Source organism: Hemicordylus capensis, chromosome 2 (genome assembly GCF_027244095.1).
Source record: "Hemicordylus capensis ecotype Gifberg chromosome 2, rHemCap1.1.pri, whole genome shotgun sequence".
In the NCBI taxonomy this organism is placed as follows: domain Eukaryota; kingdom Metazoa; phylum Chordata; class Lepidosauria; order Squamata; family Cordylidae; genus Hemicordylus; species Hemicordylus capensis.
The window spans coordinates 235,959,182-235,979,146 of NC_069658.1; the positions used below are offsets into that span (position 1 = coordinate 235,959,182).

The 19,965-nt window shown below is 48.0% G+C and overlaps 1 protein-coding gene across 1 annotated transcript in view; it reads left to right on the forward strand.

Moving 5' to 3' along the window:
• LOC128343869 (zinc finger protein 585B-like) overlaps positions 1 to 18,459 on the forward strand; it is a 39,160-nt gene extending 20,701 nt beyond the window's left edge. Inside the window, exons 8-12 of the mRNA XM_053293305.1 lie at positions 2,482 to 2,925; positions 6,797 to 6,923; positions 8,504 to 8,589; positions 9,312 to 9,438; positions 13,132 to 18,459. Coding sequence (XP_053149280.1) covers positions 2,482 to 2,925; positions 6,797 to 6,923; positions 8,504 to 8,589; positions 9,312 to 9,438; positions 13,132 to 14,363 — 2,016 coding nt within the window. The 3' untranslated portion in view covers positions 14,364 to 18,459. The remainder of the gene's footprint in view (positions 1 to 2,481; positions 2,926 to 6,796; positions 6,924 to 8,503; positions 8,590 to 9,311; positions 9,439 to 13,131) is intronic.
• The last annotated feature ends 1,506 nt before the right edge of the window (positions 18,460 to 19,965 follow it).

Sequence of the window (19,965 nt, forward strand, 5' to 3'; positions counted from 1 at the left end):
GCCACCAGATGCCTCTGGGGAGCCCACAGGCAAGAGGTATGTGCATGCCCTCTCTCCTGCTGTTGCTCCCCTGCAACTGGGATTGAGAGGCATCGTGCCTCTGAGGCTAGAGATGGCGATTTGCCATTTTGTCACCCAGTCCCCCGGTTTGGAGAGATCTTTTTGGAGTTCCTCACAATCCGTTGTGGATTTCACTTCCCTAAATAGTTTAGTGATAAATAGTTTAGTGATAAGTTAAAGCGCACTAGTCCCAGTACCGATCCCTGGGGGACCCCACTTCCTATCTACCTCCATTGTGAAAACTGTCCATTTATTTTTACTCTATTCCATTTATTCCAGAGCCTCTTGATGGGGTGGTTTATAAATGTAATTAATAACAACAACAACAAAAAAAAACAGATAAACATCTGCCACACAATACACCAGATAGTCAAGAAGAAAGAAAAACAGGTTAAAATAATCGACACAGCAATACCAGGTGATAGCAGAATAGAAGAAAAAGAAATAGAAAAAAATCACAAAATACAAAGAACAAATTGAAATTGAAAGGCTGTGGCAGAAGATCAAAATAATCCCAGTGGTAATTGGCGCCCTGGGTGCAGTTCCAAAAGACCTTGAAGAGCACCTCAACACCATAGGGGCCGCAGAAATCACCATCAGCCAATTTAAAAAGCAGCTTTACTGGAAACAGCCTATATTCTGCGACAATATCTATAATAATAACAACAACAACAACACCACTGATAATAAAATTCAGCCATCCCAGGTCCTTGGGAAGGACTCGATGTCTGGATAAAACAAACTAGTCAATAACACCTGTCTGACTGTGTAAAGAACAACAACAACAAAATATAATGGTATATAATGGTCAATAACACTCTCTGGCTGTGTAAACAAGAGATAATACATCATCACCATCATCTCTGTTTCCTGCGGCGGGAAGATTCGAAAGCAACCCAGGCTGGTCCTGGCTGAAGACTCCTCCCTCCTCCCTCCCTCCCGCCCAGCAGGAAAGGCTTCCCCGCCGCCTCCTCCGTCTCGCCTGGCCGGACCGTCGCCTGCCCCGCACTTCCCCAGGCAGCGCCCCACATGCATCCTCCAGGGGAGATGATACTGTTGACCCCCCGCAACCTCCGAGGCCCCTTTCTCAAGAGAAGGGGCAGTGGCAGGCAGTGATGTCACGCGCCTCCCCCCGATTCAAGGAACCCGACGCGACTCGCGCGAGGCTCTCTAGCTCCTCTCACCGCACCTGCCTGAGATGGATGAATCCCCCTTCAGCGGCCCCTCCCCTCTGTCTGGAAAACCGCCAAGGGAAGTGAGCTGCGCTTCCTAGAGAGCCACCTGAGAAGGGAGGAGGGCACTCCGAGCACTCACTTCCTGTCCTGTCTCGGTTTCCCTACGTGCAGAACCAGCATCTGCCACTTGTGAGAAGAATCCGGTGAGTGAGAGCACAGTGAGAATCTGGGGTGCAAGGGAGCCTCCCGTCCCCAGGGACCAGACAGGGAATGCGATGCCAGGCAGGCAGAAAGTGGAGGAGGCTTCGGGAAGCCCCAGGAGGAGAGAGGCCCCTCAATTGGAGGAGCTGCTGCTCAGTGGCGGTCTGCAGAGCTCCTGCTAAGCATGCAGAAGCTGCCAGGTACGATCCCTGGCCGGCAGCCTCTCCATATCCCAGCAGGTCAGACTCGGTGTAAGGCAGCTTCCGATGTCCCTACTAACCCCTGGAAGAGCCCTACCAGAGAAGATTGAGTTGGATGCACCAGGATCTGAAACAGTAGAGGTTAGCCTAGTCTTGAGACTGAGAGATATTACCTCGGAATTCTGGTGGGTGGGCGGGCTAGGCTGTCCCCCTATTGGCCAATGAAGAAATATGAAGGATGGTGGTAATTGGTGCTGATGCTGAGAAATAGTGGTATATATCAACTCTGCAATGTACTAGGAATACTTACTCCTGGGCTTGATGAACCAATACTCTAACCCAATTTAAGACAATGCTTGAAGTCCATAAGTGGGGGGATGGGGACCGGCACCCTAGGAAGTATGAAGAAGGGGATTGCACGAAAAGGCTCTTGATTGTGAAATAATGGGAAAAGGAGCAGTGAATGCTTTGCCCATGTGTTGTTCAGTTATATGAATCAAATACTAAAGTGTGAGCTTTTGAATTATACAGAACCCTTCCTCCAGCCTAATTTTACTTTAAAAAAATTAAATTAAAGTTAGGGGAGACTCTTCCTGTTTAAAGGTTTGGTGGAACTGCATTGGTCTTTGATGCGCTCTGGTTTTGGTGCCCCCCCCCCTTTTTCCCCACTCAGGGAGAAGCTGAGTTTGAATGTGAATTATATGCTTGTCTGGAAACTACAATAACTTTCAATGCAACCAGCAAGGTTGTATTGGCTTTGTGTGACTAAGCAGTGGAATCATCCCATTCTTCTTGACCTGGGCAGTAAAGTAGCATTAGAGCTTTTGGGTATGTTGGGAGCTTAATTTGAACATAGAGAAAACATGGATGTCCAGAGCCCAGCAAACAGTGAATCAGGGAAGGGAGAAGAAAAAGGCCCTCAAGCCATCCAGTCTGACACTGATAAGGAATTCTGGGAAAGAAGTATGCAGAATATCCTGGGAGGAGACACCAGCAACTCAGATGTCCAGTGCAGGAGATTCAGATGGTTCGTCTACCAGGACATTGAGAAGCCCCGAGAGGTTTGCAGCCAACTCCACCACCTTTGCCATCAGTGGCTGAAACCAGAGAGACACACGAAAGCTCAGATGCTGGACCTGGTGATCCTGAAGCAGTTCCTGACCATCCTGCCCCCAGAGATGGAGAGCTGGGTGAGGGAATGTGGAGCAGAAACCAGTTCCCAGGCGGTGGCCCTGGCAGAAGGTTTCCTCCTGAGCCAAGCAGAGGCCAAGAGGCAGGAAGAGCAGCAGGTGAGAGAGCATTTCATCTTGGCAGTTCCAAGGGGCTGAGAGTGTGAGCGACAGTATCCTCAAAAGTTACATCACTTGCCCAGTTTTGTCCAGAAATCATCTGAATTCTGATCTTCCTAAGCTAGTGGTTCAGTTATATGTTGTGTGATAATAAGATGCTTGATGTTTCAGAGAGTGAGTTGATCGTCCCGGGAGTAGAGTCAAAAGCATATTTTTCAGTGCATGCAGAAGTCCAGAACAAGCAAAAGTTCTTTGTTAGTAATAGAAGCTGCAGAGAAACAAGCCACCCTCCTAGCTAATTCCCTCCTTGTCAGGTTTCAGGGGAGAACCTGAGCTGGAACATTAGAAACTGCTACATACTGAGTCAGACCATTGTTCCATCTAGCTCAGGTTTGTCCAGACAGACTGGTAGCAGCTTCTCCAAGGTACAGGCAGGAGTCTCTCTCAGCCCTATCTTGGAGATGCCAGGGAGGGAATCTGGGACCTCATGTGTGCAAGAATGCAGATGCTCTTCCCATAGCAGCCTCATTCCCAAAGGGGAATCCTATAGGGCTCACATGTAGTCTCTTCATTCAAATGTAAACCAGAGTGAACCCTGCTTAGCCAAGGGGACAATTCATGCTTGCTACCACAGGACGAACACTCATCCCATTCTGCACTCTTCTAGTCCCTCCTACAGTCAGGTTACTACCTCAATCAAGTCGTGGTTACACACTGGCCTGCCAAAGACCTGCCTCCTTGTGGGTTGCCTTAGGGCCTTCCAGGTGAGAGATTATTTGAGGAGACCCAAATTCAGAGACTGCTGCCCCCTTGACCTGCAACTGGCAAGAGGAAAGTGCCTCTCTGATTCCTCTCAGGAACCTTCTGCTACAATGATTTATATTCCGTCTTTCAACAAAGGTGCTCCAAGTGCTTTAGACAGGTTAACTAGCCCACCCCGCACAGAGCATCTTTGCGGCTGGCGGTTACCTCTTCTGCCGCGGTCTCCACTTCCGGGCCCAGCCACCTCTCCTCCCCACTGCCACTTCTGCACCCCCACACACACTTTCTTCCCCACACCCACCCCGCTCCTGGACCTTGCCTTGGGGCTGGGCTGAGCCCGCCTCTGGCCTCTGTGGCCAGGCGTGCCGCTGCCGTGGCGACCAATCCTCCTGGGTGCGCCTCAGCCAATCAGGCCCGTCCACAGCCCAGCCAATCAGCTGGGTGCTGGAACGCGCATTCCAAGGCACATCCAGGAGAATTAATATAATCCTATATAATAAAAGGCTAAGTGAGTGGCCGTGGCCTTGGAACGTTGGGGATCTGCGTCCCTGCCTCCCTGGGCTGCCCAGAACAGCCCAAGGGAGACAGGACCGCCATGTTGGGCGGCCAGAAGCGGCCGCCGCGAAGAAGCCGGGGAAGCCCCCCCAAACCAGGGAAGAGGTGGCAGGGGAACTGGCCGAGGCGGCGGCGGAGCCATGGCCAAGGCCTGGCCGCGCCGCCGAAGCCGGGCGGGGGGAAGAGGCGGCGGGGGGAGCCGGTTGAGGCGGCAGCAGAGCCGCCGCTGAGGCCTGGCGGCACCACCGAAGCCAAGTGGGGGGGAGACTTTGGGGCCCTTGCCTGCCCTCCCAGCTGCCCGATTTACCCGTAAAAGTCATTATTTAGAGAAGGAGAGAGGAGCTCGCAAGCAGAGCTCCTCTCTGTGCAAAGTCACTGCCCGAACTGGCGCTATGGACGCAAAGGAAACGCCAAAGCTCCAGTTCGGGAAGAGGCTTTTCAGAGAGAGGAGCTCTGCTTGCGAGTTCCCTCTCCTTCTCTAAGTAATGACTTTTACGGGTAAATCGGGCAGCTGGGAGGGCGGGCGGTAGGCAGCGGTGGCATTTACATGGGCCGATTGGGCCCTAAATCATGTGCGGGGGGGTCGCCACCGGGGGGGGGAGACTTTGGGGACTATGGGCGGCGACTATGGGCGGCACTCAGTCCAGCCGTGGGGAGAGGAGAAGCAGCGGCGGCAGCCCCGGAACGGCAGAACAAGGAGAACATGGGCCACACAGCTGTGCTCTGCCTTATTCTGTGACTCCTTCGCCTTCAGAACTGGGTTCAACTTGCAGCTCTGTAAATGAACTGGATTGCCAAGCTCTGAGAACAGAGCATGGATTTAAAGATGGATTGGAAAAGCCTTCCTCAATATCAACATCACAGCGATCATTGCACAATGAACTCCCTTCCGGTGTGTGTCCCCAGCACCTTTCATGTCACCTTCCAAAAGGACAGCTCAGTCTAACTTGATCCTAAATCTCAAAGAAGTGCAGCTGAAAAGGGCAAAAAGCAGCAACCAGTTAATCCCTTTAAGCCAAGACATTCTAATGTTTCAAATCAAAAAGGGAACATATTTGAAACCGGCAAGTACTTATTTGAATATGAATTTTGATATGAGTTACTGAGTCTTGGCTGGCCTTTGCACTTCTGGTGAAAAGAGCAATGATGTTTAGATTTGTACCATGATGTTTACCAAAGTGTTCAGGTTCCCCCCCCCCACTTGAAAAACCTTTGAGTATAATATCCAAACTGTATCTTGGTACTGGCTAGAGAAACAGCATTTCTACACTGGAAAAGGTGGTTAAGGCTGTGTGTATACCTTCTGCCTCTTTAATGTGACAATCCTGAGTTGAGACACACATTCTTAAAAGCCATTGGGTTGGCACAGTTGTAACTGGCACAATGTGCCAAGTGCAAATCCCATATTGGACTGTGGCACCATGATGTTGCCTATTGAAAGCAGTAGTGCAAGATAAACCAACAAGTGATACCATCCCTGACCCTATACATCCCTTAGCATCATAGCACACCTCAGTGGTAGGAGAAGCCTTTGAAGGTAAGCAGGTCCAGAACTGGACTTGACTAACAACTCTGTCAATGCAATACAGTGGGCAGCCACCAAATCTTAAAAGAACATGGTGGGCAGTGTTGGTATCTGCAGTGATGCTCTTTGGACTGGACTTGCAGGTGGAGGTCCAGTCTCCTGCAGGCATGGGGAGGGCCTCCAAATGCTGAGCAGCCTGCTAATTTAAGTGGCGGGATTCTCTATGCAACTGTGGTATCTCTCTGCAAGTCAGTAGGAAGTCTCCTTCAGAATATCTTCTAAAAATACAAGGGGGGGGGGGAGAATGTCCAGCTTTCACTGATGTAAAAAATTGTGCTTTGCAGTTTATTGAAACAAAGGAAGAGAGATAAATAAAAAAGAAACCAAAAAAAAGGGCAAGAGAAAAGGAAGAAGGAATAAAGGGGGGGGGGACCCTAGCGCCCGTTATTATAACGGGCTTAAAAATACTAGTAGATAATAAGATGGTTCCGCGACCAAGAACAGCTCACCAATTTTAAAAAAAGAAATGTGAACGCCAGCAAGAGCCAGTGGGAGGATGTTGTGCTGGGCCTGGAAAGGAAGAACACCTGCAGGCTGGCTTGCAGAAGGTTCCAAGTTCCCTCCCTGGCATTGCCAAGATGGGGCTGAGAGAGACTCCTGCCTCTAACCTTGGATAAGCCCCTGCCAGTCTGTGTCGACCATACTGTGCTAGGTGGTCCAATTGGGTGACTCGCTATAAGGCAGCTTCCTCTGTTCCTATGTCCTCCCCACCCACCCCCACCTGCTAAATGTAAGAGAATCACCACTTTCTCAGTTAGCAGGGGTTATCCTCTTCCTCCAAAAGTGTTTTGCTGCCTTCTGGAGGGCCTTCTTGGCTGTGAGGCTCCAACTATGTGAGGTTGTTCCCAGGGATGCCTGCTTTTTGAAATGGCTGCTCAGAGATGGAATTGGAACCAGAACGGAGGGGTGGAAATGCCCTTAATGGCACATGTTGCTTTCTTAGCTCCCCTCTGCTTTTTCCTGTTTCAGACAGATGGGATGTTAGCCAAATCAACCCCTGAGCTCCCAGAGTCTGAGACGGCTCCATTGGTGACCCTGCAGAAACTGCTGTTCAGGGGGATTGTACAGGAGAGTGACGGAGGCCCCATTGCGCTGGGTAAGGATGCCTGGGGTGTTTTTCAACTTGGCTCTTCTCTCCTGAAAAACCTAAGGGCTGCATTTACATTCATGTCAGGAACCCATCCGGATCCCCCTCCCAAATCCAACAAGCTGATTTGTTTTATATGTTTTTTATATCAATAAGTTATTACTTATAATGTGAGCTAATAAACTGAGACTGAATCCAGACAAGACGGAGGTAATGTTTGTCGGTCGGAGAGCCAGTCCGGGATGAGGTGATTCTACCTGTTCTGGATGGGGTTGCACTCCCCTTGAAGGAGCAAGTACGCAGCTTGGGGGTATTACTGGACTCGGCTCTGCTTTTGGAAGCTCAGGTGGAGGCGGTGGCCAGGGGTGCCTTTGCACGGTTTCAGCTAGTGCGCCAGCTGCGTCCCTTTCTCAAGAAGGCAGATCTGGCCATAGTTACCCATGCCTTAGTCACATCACAGCTGGATTACTGTAACGCGCTCTACGTGGGGCTGCCCTTGAAGAATATCCGGAAACTGCAGCCAGTGCAAAATGTGGCAGCTAGGGTTCTGTCTGGAGCTGCCCGGTGTGATCATATCACACCTATTTTGAAAGAGCTGCACTGGTTACCAGTGTGTTTCCAGGTCCAGTTCAAGGTGCTGGTGTTGACCTTTATAGCCCTTAATGGTTTGGGCCCGGGATACCTGAGGGACAGCCTGTGGGTTGCTGGCTGCTTGACGAGGTCATCTGAGGGGGCTCTGGTCCGGGTGCCGACAATGAGGGAGGCTTGGTTGTCGTGCACGCGAGCCAGGGCCTTCTCTATTGCTGCCCCCAGATTCTGGAATGCTCTCCCAGTAGCCATTTGCTCCTCAGACTCCATCACAGTTTTTAGAAAGCTTGTTAAATCTTGGCTTTTTATCCAGGCCTTTACATGATTGTTTCTGTTGCTGCTTCTGTGTGTTTTTACCCACGTCTAGTTTTTTATGTTTGTATTTTTATATATTTTAAATCAGATTTGTTTCCTATTGTTAGCTTAATATTTTTAATTGTCATTTTTATTGTATGATTTTTAACTTTTGTAAACCGCCTTGGGATTGTTTTTAATGAAAGGCGGTATATAAATTTAACAATAAATAAATAAAAAATACACACTTTCCTTTGCTGCCACCATAAGATTGTTTATTATCCTGCTCTCAGTAATTAGCTCTTTGGTCACATAGCCTCTCCCAAGAACTCTCACAAAACCTGAAGAATTTCCCTTGGTCAATGACCACACAGAACCATCCTCCCTCTAAGTTCCGTTCTGCCCAACTCCCAGCCTTCACCAGCTGTCATGATTTCAATCCCTCCCCTGAACATTCCATATTGTTTCCATGGCAGCCTCTGCTCACCCATCTCCCCCCCTCCCTCTCCAACACTCTACATGTCTGTTTCAGCACAGTTCCCCTTGCGCCTGGGTGCTGGAGATGCTTCCCTTGAGCCTCCTGAGTAGAGCTCCAAAGCAAAACTTTGAATGGAGCCCTAAAGTGACAGGAAGACAGACTGATTTCCCGCCAGCCACTGAAATGCAAAATGCCCATCAAGCCCCAAACTTCTTCCCTCTCCTTATAGGCACTGAAATGACGCCGGCGACTCCTCCTAGAGCGTCTCCTCTTGGTGGTGGAGGGGAAACTGTTGCTGTGCTTCCACCGGATCAGGTAGGAGAAGAATCACTGGGGGGGCGGGGGGAGGGGCAGACCTCACCTCTTTCTGGGCCCCACTGAGCCTCTGTCTTTCCCTTTGCTTGAGTCAAAGGTGCTCCCTTCTGACTGAAAGCCATGGGGGATGTTTTGGGTCCTCCAGGAGAACCTTGAGCCTCCACCTTTCTGGCAATACTGATGCAGAAACAGTGAGGCCGTTCTCACCACCCACCCTACCTGGGCAGGGCTGTGCTAGCCTGGAAAAGTTGTGTTTTCCAGGCTAGCCTGGAAAAGTCTGTTTCTGAGAACCACTAGGATCACTCCCGATCCTGGCGTTCCTCTTCCGAATAGCCTATATTTGAAACCCAGGCTAAAAAGTGAGGTAGGATGTCATGTGTGCACCTCCTACCTCACTGCCCGGTCGTGTGTACCATTGGGGCTCTGTAAATGGCTGCCGGCAGTTGGGACAGTTGAGCAGCTAGGAAGAAGAGGCCACCTCCTGCTGCCTTGTAGCAGGCTCCCTCTCCACTGCCCACAAAGCGTGTTATGGAATGAGGGGAGAGTTCCTCCTACCGATCCCACCTTGGGCAAAAGCCACAGTACGACCCATGTGGCCACATGAGTGGTGTCAGGCCGAAATAACTACGTTTGTAGTGTGGAAGCTAGGTGGATCCTGCCTTCTCCCCAGCCAAAGCGCCTTGGGTTGTGTGAACAACCTTATTGTTTTATTTCTCTTTCAGGAGTCTGTGAGCTTTGAGGAGGTGGCTGTGTGTTTCTCCGAAGAGGAGGGGGCTCTGCTGGATCCACACCAAAGGGCTCTGCACAGGGAAGTCACCGAGGAGATTTCTGGACATCTGGCCTTTCTGGGTAAGAACATAAGAACAGCCCTGCTGGATCAGGCCCATCTGGTCCAGCATCCTGTTTCACACAGTGGCCCACCAGATGCCACTGGAAGCCACAGGCGGGAGTTGAGGGCATGCCCTCTCTCCTGCTGTTACTCCCCTGCAACTGATACTCAGAGGCATCCTGCCTTTGAGGCTGGAGGTGGCCCACAGCCCTCTGACTAGTAGCCGCTGATAGACCTCTCCTCCATGAAGTTATCCAAACCCCTCTTAAAGCCATCCAGGTTGTTGGCTGTCACCACAACTTGTGGCAGAGAATTCCACAAGTTGATTATTCGTTGTGTGAAAAAGTACTTCCATTTGCTGGTCCTAGATTTCCTGGCAAGTAATTTCATGGGATGACCCTTGATTCTAGTGTTATGGGAGAGGGAGAAGAATTTCTCTCTCTCCACACCATGCATGATTTTATAGACTTCTATCATGTCTCCCTGCAGTCGTCTTTTTTCTAAACTAAATAGCCCAGGTAGTGTAGCCCTGCTTCATAAGAAAGGTGCTCTGGGCCCCTGCTCTAGGCCCCTGATCATCTTGGTTGCCCTCTTCTGCACCTTTTCCAGTTCTACAATGTTCTTTTTTTAGATCTGTTGACCAGAATTGTACACAGTACTCCAGGTGTGGCTGCACCACAGTTTTGTATAAGGGCATTAGAATATTAGCAGTTTTATTTTCAATCCTCTTCCTAATAAATCCCTAGCATGGAATTGGCCTTTTTCACAACTGTCGCACATTGAGTAGACACTTTCAATGAACTGTCCACCACAACCCCAAGATCCCTCTCCTGGTCAGTCACCGACAGCTCAGATCACATCAGCGTATACTTGAAGTTGGGGTTTTTCGTCTCAATGTGCATCACTTTACAGTTGCCATCCTTGAACCTCATCTGCCACTTTGTTGCCCACTCACCCAGTTTGGAGAGATCCTTTTGGAGCTCCTCACAGTCCATTTTGGATTTTACCCAACAGAGTTTGGTATCATCTGCAAATTTGGTCACTTCTCTGTTTACCCTTACTTCCTGATCATTGATGAATAAGTTTAAAAGCATCGGTGCAAGTACAGATCCCTGGGGGACCCCACTTCTTACTTCCCTCCATTGTGAAAACTCTCCATTTATACCTACCCTCTGTTTCCTGTCTTTCAACCAGTTAGCAATCCACACATGTACTTATCCCCTTATCCCATGACTGCTAAGTTTCCTCAGGAGTTTTTAATGAGGAACTTTGTCAAAAGCTTTTTGGAAGACCAGGTATACTATGTCAGCTGGATCACCTTGATCCACATACTTCTTGACACTCTCAAATAACTCCAAAAGGTTTGTGAGGCAAGATTTACTTTTGCAGAAGCCATGCTGGTTCTCTCCCAGCAGGGCCTGTTCTTCTATGTGCTTTACAATTTTATCCTTGAGGATGCTTTCCATCAATTTGCCTGGAACGGACCTTAAGCTAACTGGCCTGTAATTTCCCGGATCGCCCCTGGATCCCTTTTTGAAAATGGTGTTACATTTGCTACTTTCCAGTTCTCTGGTACAGAGCCCGATTGCATGGATAAGTTATATATTGTAGCAAAGAGGTCAGCAAATTCACATTTGAGTTCTTTGAGGACTCTTGTATAGATGCCATCCAGCCCTGGTGATTTGTTAGTTTTCAGTTTTTCCAGACAGTTTAAAACATCATCTCTTGACACTTCTGTCTGACTCAGTTCTTTAGCCTCCATCCCCGAAAAGCCTGGTTCAGGAACAGGTATATGTTCAGTATCCTCTGCCGTGAGGGTAAGCCTCCCTCCTTACCCTGGCTGATGAATGTAAGAAAGCAGAAATTCCTGTGAATGTTAGTCTGTAGCAATGCACTGTTGGGATGTCAGTGGCTGGTCCATGTTCCCTCAATACGCTTATTTAAAGAAAAAGGTAGTTGGTTGCAACCAGAGACTACAAGACAACATTTCTGAAACACTCAATAAAATGGTAGCAACAACAAATATTTATATACTGCTTTTCAATAAATTTCCAAAGATGTGTACTAGTGATGTGCATGGACCGGTCCGGAGGCCATTCTACAGGCCTCTGGACCGGTCCGATCTTGGGGCAGTTCGAGGTTCGCATGCCGGGGTGGGGGTTCCTTTAAGGGCGGGGGGAGGGTGTACTTACCCCTCCCACCGCTTTTCCCCTGCCGGCGTGCGTTTTTTAGGACGCATTTGGGGCGGCAGGATACCTCCCTGCCGCCCCTTCCCCCTCTCAGCTGCAAAAGGCTTCAGAAAGCCTTTTGCACATGTGCGCGCCGTGGAGACGTGATGTGCGTGCGCGATGGTGCCGCCCCAAATGCTTCCTAAAAGTCTCACGCCACCTGGGGAAAAGCAGCGGGAGGGGTAATTACACCCTCCCCCCCTTAAGGGAACCCCCACCCCAGTGTCGGACCGCAGTTCCGCAAATCCGTGCACATCCCTACTGTTTACATAGAGAAATAATGAATAAATGAAATGGCTTGATGTCACGAAAGAATCCCCTCCTTTGAAAGGTGCCTCTTTGCCCAGTTTATAACCTCTTCTTCCAGGCTTGCCAAACTGCGAGTTCCCTTCAGGCCTTGCCCAGTGAAACTATTGCAACCACATTCGATGGTGTCAAACATGGAGCTTGGAGGCTGCCTCCTGGCATGGTCTAAGAGGGAGCTTTCCTTGGGGTTGGGGCTTTCTTGCCTGCTTTGTGGCTGAGAGAGATACTTTGGGCTTCCTCGACATCAGGGGTTCCCAGCCTGTGGTCCTCCATACATTGTTGGACTAGCTCCCATTATGGGAGTTCAGCAGCATCCGTAGGACCACAGGTTGGGAACCCCCTGCTCTACATGACAACTTTCTTGGGACTATTCTTAAGCAAGAGAGCCAACAAGAGCCACCTCCAGGCGACTGGCCAAATCTTCTAGTTCCTGGCACTCACCCTGACCCCGCTTCTTCATCCTGGGGTGTAGTAGCGGAACGATCACTTGCCCTGTCATAAGATAGGGCTGAAAGAGACTTCTGCCTGTAACCTTGGAGAAGCCGCTGCCAGTCTGTGTAGGCAGTCCTGATCTAGATGGATCAATGGCCTGACTCGGTATAAGGCAGCCCCCTATATTCCTATGAAAGGGAGGATGTATTTCTGGAGGGCTCCAAGGAAGGAGAGGGATCAGCAGGTAGCTGCGTTGCTGTGTGGTGGGCATCTTGGTCAAGCTGCGAGTTCTCCCCAGCAGACCTCTCCTCAGGCAGAATGTCACCCACTTGAAAGATCTGATGGGAAACGGCCAAGGACTAAATACAAGGATTCTACCAGTGGGGTAAGAGAGGTTTTAGCAATTTAAAAAATGGTGTCCAAACTGTGCAAAATGCATCCCGGCTGCCAGTTAATACCATTTAATAGACAGGGTGGGCATGTTTTGCCCTCTGGCTGCTGTTGAACTACAACTCTCATCTTGTCTAGCCATGATAAATTGTGGATGGGGATGATAGGAGTTGCAGTTTAGCAACAGCTGGAGGGCTATTTTACCCTCCCCTATAATAGAGGCTATCTTCTGGTAACAGGAGCTGCCTTTCCATTGGCTCCTTTGTATGGTTGTCTCCTCACAGCAGTTAGTTGGGCTTGCTCCTTGATTTGAGACTCTGTTGCTCCCTCACCACGTTCCTCTCTTTATTGCTGCAGGTAATTGGAGGGAGGGAAAGAAGCAGGCCGCTGGACCAAGAAGGATAACTGAAGGGAGCCGGAAGAGGAGGCAGACTAGTCCTTCTGAAGGGCCAGACCTGCATTCCATCGCAATCCAAGGAGAATGCCACAAGGGAAGCAAAAGGAATAAGATCCCTCAGGATGTAGAAACCTTGACTAGTCAGCCACATCTGAGCAGACGTCCCACAATCTTCACAGGTGAAAATCCCTATACATGCTCAGTGTGTGGAAAGAAATTAAGTCGTAAGGAAACACTTATTGACCATCAGAGAGTCCACACAGGAGAGAAACCATATACCTGCTCAGAGTGTGGAAAGAGCTTCAATCTTAAGTCAGGGCTTACTGTCCATCAAAGAATCCACACAGGAGAGAAGCCTTTTAAATGCTCAGAGTGTGGAAAGAGTTTCATTCGAGCTGACAAGCTTACAATCCATCAAAGAGTCCACACAGGAGAGAAACCATATACATGTGCAGAGTGTGGAAAGAGCTTCACCCGCTGTGATGGTCTTATTTCCCATCAAAGAGTCCACACAGGAGAGAAACCCTATACCTGCTCAGAGTGTGGGAAGAGCTTTAGCCAAAACCTACAACTTTCATTGCATCAGAGAGTCCACACAGGAGAGAAACCATATACCTGCTCAGAATGTGGGAAAAGCTTCAGTCATAAGGCAAAGCTTACTTCACATCAAAGAATACACACAGGAGAGAAACCCTATATCTGCTTAGAGTGTGGAAGGAGCTTCACGCGCTGTGATGGTCTTATTTCCCATCAAAGAGTCCACACAAGAGAGAAACCCTATACCTGCTCAGAGTGTGGAAAGAGCTTCAGTCATAAGGCATCACTTACTTATCACCAGAGAGTCCACACAGGAGAAAAGCCATATACCTGCTCAGACTGTGGAAAGAGCTTTCGTCAAAACCTAAACCTTACATTGCATCAAAGAAACCACACAGGGAAGAAACCATATATCTGCTCAGAGTGTGGAAAGAGCTTCATTCAGAAGGTAGCACTTACTGTCCATCAAAGAATTCACACAGGGGAAAAACCATATCCCTGCTCAGAGTGTGGAAGGAGCTTTAGTCAGAAGGCAACACTTACTGTCCACCAAAGAGTTCACACAGGGGAGAAACCATATACCTGCTTACAGTGCGGAAAGAGTTTTAGTCAAAACATAAACCTTACATTGCATCAAATAATACACAAAAGTTAGAAGCCTTTTAAATGCTTAGTGTCTTGAAAATGTTTCACTCACGGTCTCAGCTTGAGTCGAAGCAACTATCTGAAATTGCATCCGAGAATCCACACAGGTGAGAAGCCTTTTATTCTGCTTTAGAAATGAGGCTCCATTTGCAGACATCTTTACACACAAGTAGACCTTACCCACACTTTACCCTTACAAATATGCCTCTTGCCCTTTTTTGTGAGTCGACCTACAACATTATTGCTGATAAACCTTCCAGCCTTGTTGCAAAGAGAACCCATCCTTACTTATGAGTAGACATAAGTAACTCTTGCATTCTTATGTATGAGTAGAGCCCACACATACAAGTAACGTTCAGCGTATCTGTCGGGAACTGATCTGTTGCTGACTGACCAGGAGAGAGATCTTGGGGTCGTGGTGGACAGCTCATTGAAAGTGTCATCAGTGCGCGGCAGCTGTGAAAAAGGCTAATTCCATGCGAGGAATCATTAGGAAGGGGATTGAAAATAAAAATGCTCATATAATAATTCCCTTATACAAATCTATGGTGCGGCCACATCTGGGGTACAGCTTTGGTCACCATATCTTAAGGAAATTGTAGAACTAGAAAAGGTACAGAAGAGGGCAACCAGAATTATCAGGGGCCTGGAGCACCTTCCTTATGAGGCTAGGCTACAGCATCTGGGGCTCTTTACCTTGGAAAAGAGGCAACTAAGGGGAGTCATGATCGAAGTGTTTAAAATTATGCATGGAGTGGAGAGGGTAGACAGAGAAATTTTTCTCCCTCTCACAACACTAGAACCAGGGGTCACCCCATGAAACTGAAGGTTTAGAAATTTATTACCAACAAGAGGAAGTACTTTTTCACACAGTGCATAGTTAATCTGTGGGATTCTTTGCCATGGGATGTGGTGATGGCCACCAGCTTGGATGGCTTTAAAAGGGACTTAGACAGATTCATGGTGGACAGGTCTATCAATGGCTACTAGTCTGATGGCTGTGGGCCATCCAGCCTCAGAGACGATACCTCTCAAATCTCAGTTACAAGGGAGCAACAGCAGGAGAGAGGGCATGTACATACCTCTTGCCTGTGCTCCCCAGAGGCACCTGGTGGGCCACTGTGTGAAACAGGATGCTGGACTAGATGAGCCCCTGGTGGCGCAGTGGTAAAACTGCCGCCCTGTAACCAGAAGGTTACAAGTTCGATCCTGACCAGGGGCTCAAGGTTGACTCAGCCTTCCATCCTTCCGAGGTCAGTAAAATGAGTACCCAGAATGTTGGGGGCAATATGCTAAATCATTGTAAACCGCTTAGAGAGCTCCGGCTATAAAGCGGTATATAAATGTAAGTGCTATTGCTATTGCTATTGTCCCTGATCCAGCAGGGCTGTTCTTACGTTATACCCTCTGAGCCCTGCCATTGACACAAATGTGGTTGGCAGGGATCAGAAACATGGCCTTCTCAGTGGCTTTGGAATGCCTCCCTCCCAAAGGGCTTATTCAGTCACCCTCTGTGCTTCATTTTAAAAATAAAAGACGTTACTTTTAAAGTAAACCCGAAATGTGCATGGAACAATTTTTTTTATTTGTTTCAAGTTCCAAAAATTTGTATCAAATTTGAATCTTTTAAAGATTTGATTCAAATTCAGGTCCAATTTAAAAAACCAATCGGGGGCTGAATTCTTTAAAAAGGTGCCAAATGGCTCTCGTATCCTATTCAATTTCACAGATTCAATTCAAATCTGAATTGAATTGCCCTTTTAAGGGGTAATTTGAATGGACTCACCAGATTTGAGTCAAATCAGTTTGAATTGATCAACACATCCTTAAAAGAAGCTTTTAAAGACTGGCTGTAATTTCGTTATAATTGTGGTTACTGTTCTACTTAGTATGTCATACTGTCTGCTCTGTCTTTGTGTTTTAGGATGACTCCTATTTCATTACCTTTTACTCTTTTATTTTTTAATTCTTTTATCATGGGTTTTGTTTTTTATGCTTTCATTGTAAGCCACCCTGAGCAGTAAGCAGGATGTTGGAGGAGCAACATAAACTTTTAAAATGTTAAATAAATCTACTCCTTGGAAGGGCTACATCCTCATCCACCACACCCCAGCTTGCCTCGTGGCTGGCGAGGAGTCCTGTTCCTGCTTAGTATCGTGTCCTGCAGGATGGGGCAGTGCTGCTCAATCAGCAAGGACTCACCAGGCCTAAATAAAGATAACCAAGCCGAGATATCAAGTCTACATGGGAGTAAGATAAAGCAGGTCCAATAACAAGCCAGGGTCAGAAAGCCAGGAGATCAGGTCTGCAGGGGAATAAGGTAAAGTACAATGAGCAGGCTGAGAGCTTAGCAACACTTGCTTCAGAAAGCTTCTGCCGCAAACTGAGTGCTTTTTCAAGCGGAAGTATAGTGCCTGGCCATGCCCCTTTGTTTATACTGCTGCAGTCCTAAAGTAAAGGTAAAGTGTGCCACTGAGTTGGTGTTGACTCGTGGTGACCACAGAGCCCTGTGGTGGTCTTTGGTAGAATACAGGAGGGGGTGACCATTGCCATCTCCCGTGCAGTATGAGATGATACTTTTCATCATCTTCCTATATCGCTGCTGTCTGATATAGATGTTTCCCATAGTCTAGGAAACATACCAGCGGGGATTCGAACCGGCAACCTCTGGCTTGCTAATCAAGCCTTTTCCCCGCTGTGCCTGACTAGGTGCTCATGGCTTATTCATTCATTCATTTGATTTCTATACCGCCCTCCCAAAAATGGCTCAGGGCAGTTTACACGGAGAAATCACAAACAAACTTCATACCCAAAGCATGGGTATGAAGAATGATATTCTGCAATCATTGGCTGCCACAGAGCTGAAGGAGCACTGGTGCTGGAGCCTGGAACTGGTGTGGCTTCCACCTCCTCTTCTCAACTAGAAGAGGAAGAAGAGGGCCGTGGGGCATGCTCAGGTTGAAGGGCAGGTGTGGGAGATCTAGGGTCCTCCGAGTCCTGGAGGGCATCCTCGGGCTAAAGAGGGGGCTCAAGGGATAGAGGATCCCCTTGCACCTGGAGTAGGCAGACGGACCTCGGAGACTGCTTCCTCCTCTGCATCATTGGACTCGCCAAAAAGAAGACAGAGCCCTCTCTAACTGGTATTCGGAAATGTGAGAAAACTATCCGCTGGCCCTGAAGAAAGGAACAAAGGTTTCCTATATGTAAATTTTCTATATGTAACATTTTGGTATCTAGTTGGCCTTCTTCGTATAAAGTAAACAAAAACAATTGGCAGTTGTAAATCTGCCCAGTAGAAGGGAGTAGCACACCATTTATTTTAAAGCCTTCCTTCCTTAAGAGAGCTGTATTGATTGCAGTGGATAACCCTGGCAGTTACATGCTTCGAATGTCTGGGAACCAGTCCAACAGCTGGTTCACTTAAAGTCCTGATAAGGAAGATGGGTTTTGCCTGTAATGCCTTGCACTTGCTAATTAACAGGATTTGTCTGTATAATGAGACTATATTCATTCCTTCATTCGATTTCTGTACCGCCCTTCCAAAAATGGCCCAGGCTTACACAGAGGCTTACACTCATTCGCCTGAATTCAGAGAATCATCTTTAAGCTCTAAGCTGTCTGGGTCTCTCTAAGGAATACCAGGCCTGTAACATGGTTTTTACAGGCTATGGTCCTAGCTTCACCCTCCTTTATTGCTCATGTGGGGAGGGGGCGGTATAGTTAGGCTAGGCGATGCTTGCCTTTGTGACATCAAGGAGGTGCAGAAAAAGAATGCACATCTAAAATGAACTTCGAGGTGTCCTTGTTTGGGTTTTCCTATACAAAGAGATTCCCTCCTATTTTGTTACTATGTTTTGATTATAAATACTCTTTAGAAAGAGAGAGAGAAATAAACCATGGATGGAAGTCATTCCTGATGTAACCTGAAGATGATTTGTAACCACCTTTACAGTAAGCATGTTTGAACTGAGTAAAGGCATACCAGTATATTGAGAAGATTAAATTAAGAAATAAAATCTGAAAGCATAAAGAAACAATGAACAAAGAAAGCAGACTGTGAAACAAAATGTTAATGAATTCTTAATAAAAGGTGTACATTAATAGCATTGAGTTGCAACTTCTTTGTAAAAGCTTGGCTTATCGTTTATCATGTGCAAGTATGTTGTTTGAACCCTATCCCCTAAGGAGAATATCTTCGAGTGCTCATATGCAGTCTCCCCTTCAATGCAAACCATGGTGGACCTGGTGCCTAGAACATGGCACCAGAACATGGGTTCTGCCCCCCCATGCACAAATTCTGAGCCCTGCTGACCCCCCCCCCTTTGCTCCTTCCTATCCTCCTTTCCCCTTATCCGGCAGTGGCAGCAGCAAACACCACCCATCCTTGTCCTGCTCTCCTCTTCCTCCTTGAATCATCCCACCCTGCAGGTTCAAAAGACAGAAAGGAAGGGGAAGTAGGAGTAGCCGGAAGTGAAGAGTTAAAGTAAGTGCAAGACCTCTTGGAGATATGGACAGAATGGCCATTTAGCAGTGGGATGCAATAGGGTGAGTCACCAGCTGAGCCTAGTTTAAAATAGTACCTGTTGGGGGGAGGAGCAAAATCACAAACTCAGTGGGCAGAAGCTGTAAAGGATTTTGCATGTTCCCTCTGATCTCCAGCACCCCACCCCCCCAATTCGGAATAGGCTGCAATACTGAGCTGGAAGCCACCTAATGGCACAGCAGGGAAATGACTTGATTAGCGAACCAGAGGTTGCCGGTTCGAATCCCCGCTGCTATGTTTCCCAGGCTATGGGAAACACCTATATTGGACAGCAGCGATATAGGAAGATGTTGAAAAGCATCATCTCATACTGCGCAGGAGGCGGCAATGGTAAACCCCTCCTGTATCCTACCAAAGACAACCACAGGGCTCTGTGGTCTCCAGGAGTCGGCATCGACTCGACAGCACACTTTACTGAGCTGGAAGGTAGCAAGGTTCTGTTCTCCACCACATCAGACCTGGAAGAGTGGGAAGCCTGTGGGTAGGGAGAGCTGGACTACTGCACTACTTCAGGTCAGGTGTATAGAGGGGATCTGAGCTGGACCGGCTTGTGCTCTTTCCAGGGGGTGGATGTGAGAGTTCTGATGGGCCACGAGGGGCAGAACTGGAGAAACAGACAGCTGGAAGAGGTCTTCAGAAGTCAAGAGTGGCCAAAAAAGCCAGAGGTAAATCAAACTTAAGAAGCACATGAATAAATGCATTGCTTGCCAATGTGGGAATGTTCTGAGAATTCCGAGTCAACAAGGCAAGCCGAAAGAGAAGGGAAGGGAGGGAATGTTTGCTCAGTACATGAGGAAATCTTTAACCACAGAAAGGTGCCTATTGCAGGGGCATTTCCCAGTCTAGTTGTGCCCCCAGGAGGATGCCCCAAAAGTTGTAGTCAACATTTTCACTCTAAAGAAGCAGATTCTCTACCTGAAGCTGTTGCTAGGCAACACATACTCATACTTCATACTCCGCACCTGCCATGACCAAGTATCACCATCATAGGCTAAAAAGGGCAGATTAATTCCATTTTTAATTGTTTAAAAACACATCTAACACTACTATTAGGGCAAAGTTCATATTA